Below are 3726 nucleotides of genomic sequence, written 5' to 3'. Positions count from 1 at the left end.
TCGCAGCCGCCGGACTACATCTCCCAGCATGTAGCGCGGCGCCGGTACCTTTAACGCCCCCTGGCGGCAGCACGGGGCGCTTCACAGGCGCGGCGGGCGGGCTGAGGCGAGCGGAGCCCGGGCGGCGTCGAGCGGGGCGAGGGGCGCGGGCTGGAGCCGCTGCCCACCGGCCCCAGAGCCGGGGAGGGCTGCGGGGAGGGTTAGTACGAGCTCGCCTGTGCGAGGAGCCGCGCCGCAACCATGGGGAACCGCGGGATGGAGGATCTCATCCCGCTGGTCAACCGGCTGCAGGACGCCTTCGCCGCCATCGGGCAGAACGCCAACCTCGACCTGCCGCAGATCGCCGTGGTGGGGGGGCAGAGCGCCGGCAAGAGCTCCGTGCTGGAGAATTTCGTCGGGAGGTGAGCGGGGGGTGTCCCCGGGGGGCGCGGGCAGAGCTGCCGCATGGCCAGCGCCGTGCGGGGGCAGCGCCGCGGGGTCCGCGGGCAGCGCGGTGTGGGAGCAGCGCGGGCAGAGGCTCCGCACGGGCAGCGCGGTGCGGGGACGAGCTCAGGGACAGCGCGGGCAGAGCCGCTGCGCGGACAGCGCGGTGCGGGCACTTGGAGCGCGGTGCGAGGACAGCGCTCCGCTCGCAGCTACTCGGCTCGGCGAGTGTGTGGTGCGCGGGCAGCGCTGCAGGACGCCTGGGCGCTGCGGTGCAGGGGTACGAGGAGGCGCGGGAAGGAGGGAGGGAGTGAGGAAGGGAGGGCTCTCCGCCCGGGGGCATTCCGCAGCGGGGTCCCCGCCACTGCCGCACCTTGGCGGCCGGTGGGAGCCCCCCCTTGTCTTGGCTGTTACATAACGCCGGGGGCTGAAGTGGCTGTGGGGACCGGCTCCATCCATCCCCTGCTCGGTGTGGGACCGCGGGGCTCAGAGATGGATGTTGTCGCTGCGGGGGGGTGATGCGGAGGGTGTTTAAGTTTAATCTGCTCCGTCCCCCTCCCCCAGCCCAGGCTCGTTGTCCTCCATAGCGGATGCCATGTCAGGAGCTGCAGGGAGGCTATAGGAAGGACGGGGTTATAGCTCTCCTATATGCTCAAATCCCCGGGTGCTACCATTTTGTGACAGGCAATATACTGGTGTCTTCCCTTCATGTGACCTTCGCATTCATCATCTGCAACTTGAGTCAATTGCAGACCGCGCTGCCTGAATATCTCCTTCAGCGCAGACACACAACACCTGGGGAAGGGGGGGTTGTTCCTCACCTTGTTCCTGGCCCTGTTAATTAATTGTATTAAGTTATATACGGGTTTTAGTTATCAAGGTGTCTTTTTATGCTATGAGGAGCCCGCAGGTTTCTGGTGACTTGCCTTAAAAGCAGTGACTGCTGATACCTGGTCAGATGCTTGCGTGGGCTTTTCTCTTTCAGCAAACTGCATTTGTGACAACATCTATTGGATCTCGTTCCCCCACCCCCACTTTTTCTTTTAAGCTGTTTGCTGTTGGATGGCTTATAAAGCTTTTCCACTGTGTTGTGGATTAATTGCTTGTTTAGCTGCAAGTAGCCCCAAATTCTGGACCTGTGCAAGGGTATCTTTGAGCAGTGAGTGCAGGGTGTGCTGTGTACTAGGAGGAAGGCACAGGGATTGTATCTGGTGCAAAGAAAGCATGGTCAAAACAAAAATTTTTCTTCTTTGCTGTAGATTCAAAGAGTTTTGGAAAAATAAGAATACAAAATTTAAGGAGTTTGGGATCTTTTCTAGCTAACTTCCAAAGGTCCATGCAGTGTATCCCCCAGAGATGCTGGGATCATGCCAATGGAAGGACATTGCAGAAACACGTTTTACTGAGCCTCTGTTGCACTGCTCGGTTCTCAGGTCATAGTCCAGGATCCACTTGTTTGTCTGTAGTCACAGAAAATTCCTGCCCCCCAAGTGAAAAACTTGTTGGACTTTTGTAGCTTTCTAAGAAGGGGGAAATGGATCTTCTGAAATCTGTGAGCAAAATGGGTTCACCTGTTGGCTCTGCTGTTTTCATGCTTTCTAAGTACTGGCAGTCAAACCTCGTAAATCCTTTTTAGAGGATCTGTGCAGGCAGTGCTGCGGTGGTGTCGTAGATAATATAGGGCTGCTGGACCAGAGGAGGGTTTGTTGGAAGGAAGGACAGTTGGTGTATTGGGGTACACTGCTCCTCTCCTTTACATCAACCACACAAGGGGATTTACTAATCCTTGGTGCATCTCCACTAGCACCAATTTAAAACTGGGGATTTTATCTGCTTGATGGAAAATATATGAATTCAATGGTTTTCTGTCTCTTTCTGATGACTCCTGTCACAGGAGAACTTGTGACCTCATCGTGTCCCATCAGCTGTCTCTCTAGCAGCAAGTTATAGTGCTGTGGCTTTTAGAAAATGAAATAATGAAGGGTCCCCTGAGCAGGAGCTGAGAGCTGTCTGTAGAAAAGCATTTAGAGGAAATAATTGGAGGGGAAATGGAAAATGTCTGTGTGAAGAGGTCTTTCTCTGTTTGATACCCTTGAGTGCTGGCTAGTTTAGAGACTGGTAACTTGAGACCTCTTACCATAGAATGTATGTGTATATGCTGCAAACCCCAATCCTGTTAAAGTAGTGTTGGGGCCCTGCTGTAGTGTACAGTCTCTTTCCTTTCTGTGTGGGTATTGGAAGCCATGATAAGGAGCTATGGAAGTAGTACCCAGAATAAGCATGGCTCCTCAGTGTAATTGTGGTAGGGGCTGTTTTCTTGTCTGAACAGTCATAAGAAGAAATTATGTGTAGACCTAATGTGTACAAATACAATTATTGCTGTAGTGTGGACATGACATATGTCACTGCTCCAGCTTGATACCAGGATGGTGGTGCAGCTATTGCTCAGCAGCTGCTCACTGCACAGTGAATGTGAGCGCTGATGAGTTTCTCTCTGAGTGGATGGAAATCTGTGCGAGAACAAATGCTGATGTGGTTCGTACTGGCTGATGAGCATGATGCAGACACTTCAGCAGAGGGTCTGGAGGCCCCGCCAGGGCTGGTTTCCCTGCAGGGCTCCTTTCAAATTGTCATCAAGTCATGTTTCCGTAACAGGACAGCACACTTGCCCCCTGCCAGACCTGTGTTGTGGCTATGCAGGGCTTCAGTCCAGGGCTGCTGCAGATACCTTGCAGTAACACCGAGTCCCACACATGCTGGAAATGGCCAAGCAGGGAAGAATGATGCTGCCTGCAATCAGTGTTTAGTTACGTGTCTTACCAAACAAATTTTTTTTTCCTCCTGAATGTTATGGCTTACTAGTTGCTGCTAATTGCTTTTTCAGTGACACTTACTCTGCTGTTAACAGATTATCCAACAGTGCAGAGCTTGTATTTATAATACCAGATGTCAGTGTGGCTGCTGTGTGTGCTTTTGCTGCTGGAGTCTCAGCATGGTGACTCGGATACCGGCTGGTGGTGATAAAATCACTGAAGAAATGAGAAGCCATGTAGAAGCCAGACAGGTGACACATCTCTCCACAGACTGGTTTATCCTGGGCCCCAGAACTGGAAGGAAGGTTAATTGGTTGAGCTCCAGGCATTTCCTGTTGGTGTGGTTATAGGCTTGTAGGATAACTCAGGTTGGAAGGGACCTTAGGGAGCATTTAGTCCATTCTTAAGGTGTTGTTACTTCCCTGCTGGCTCCTTTTCTAAATAAATAGGTCTTGGAGCAGGCACCTGTACCAGCAAAATTGGTCTGAAG

At 53.1% G+C, this 3726-nt stretch overlaps 1 protein-coding gene across 12 annotated transcripts in view; it reads left to right on the top strand.

Annotated features, from left to right (window-relative positions):
- The first annotated feature begins 76 nt into the window (after positions 1-76).
- Positions 77-3726, top strand: part of DNM1 (dynamin 1) — a 67991-nt gene continuing 64341 nt past the window's right edge. For 8 of the 12 annotated variants that reach the window (XM_069032146.1, XM_069032144.1, XM_069032143.1 and 5 more), the window contains exon 1: positions 79-401. In XM_069032146.1, coding sequence (XP_068888247.1) covers positions 241-401 — 161 coding nt within the window. In that variant the 5' untranslated portion in view covers positions 79-240. Of the gene's footprint in view, positions 402-3726 lie in introns of all 12 variants that reach the window. The other 4 variants (XM_069032139.1, XM_069032149.1, XM_069032147.1 and 1 more) reach the window with 2 other exon arrangements.

The sequence above is a fragment of the Aphelocoma coerulescens genome, chromosome 17, assembly GCF_041296385.1.
Source record: "Aphelocoma coerulescens isolate FSJ_1873_10779 chromosome 17, UR_Acoe_1.0, whole genome shotgun sequence".
Lineage (NCBI taxonomy): Eukaryota > Metazoa > Chordata > Aves > Passeriformes > Corvidae > Aphelocoma > Aphelocoma coerulescens.
The sequence above is the reverse complement of the archived record's forward strand: the minus strand, read 5'-3'. Positions and strand labels throughout refer to the sequence as shown.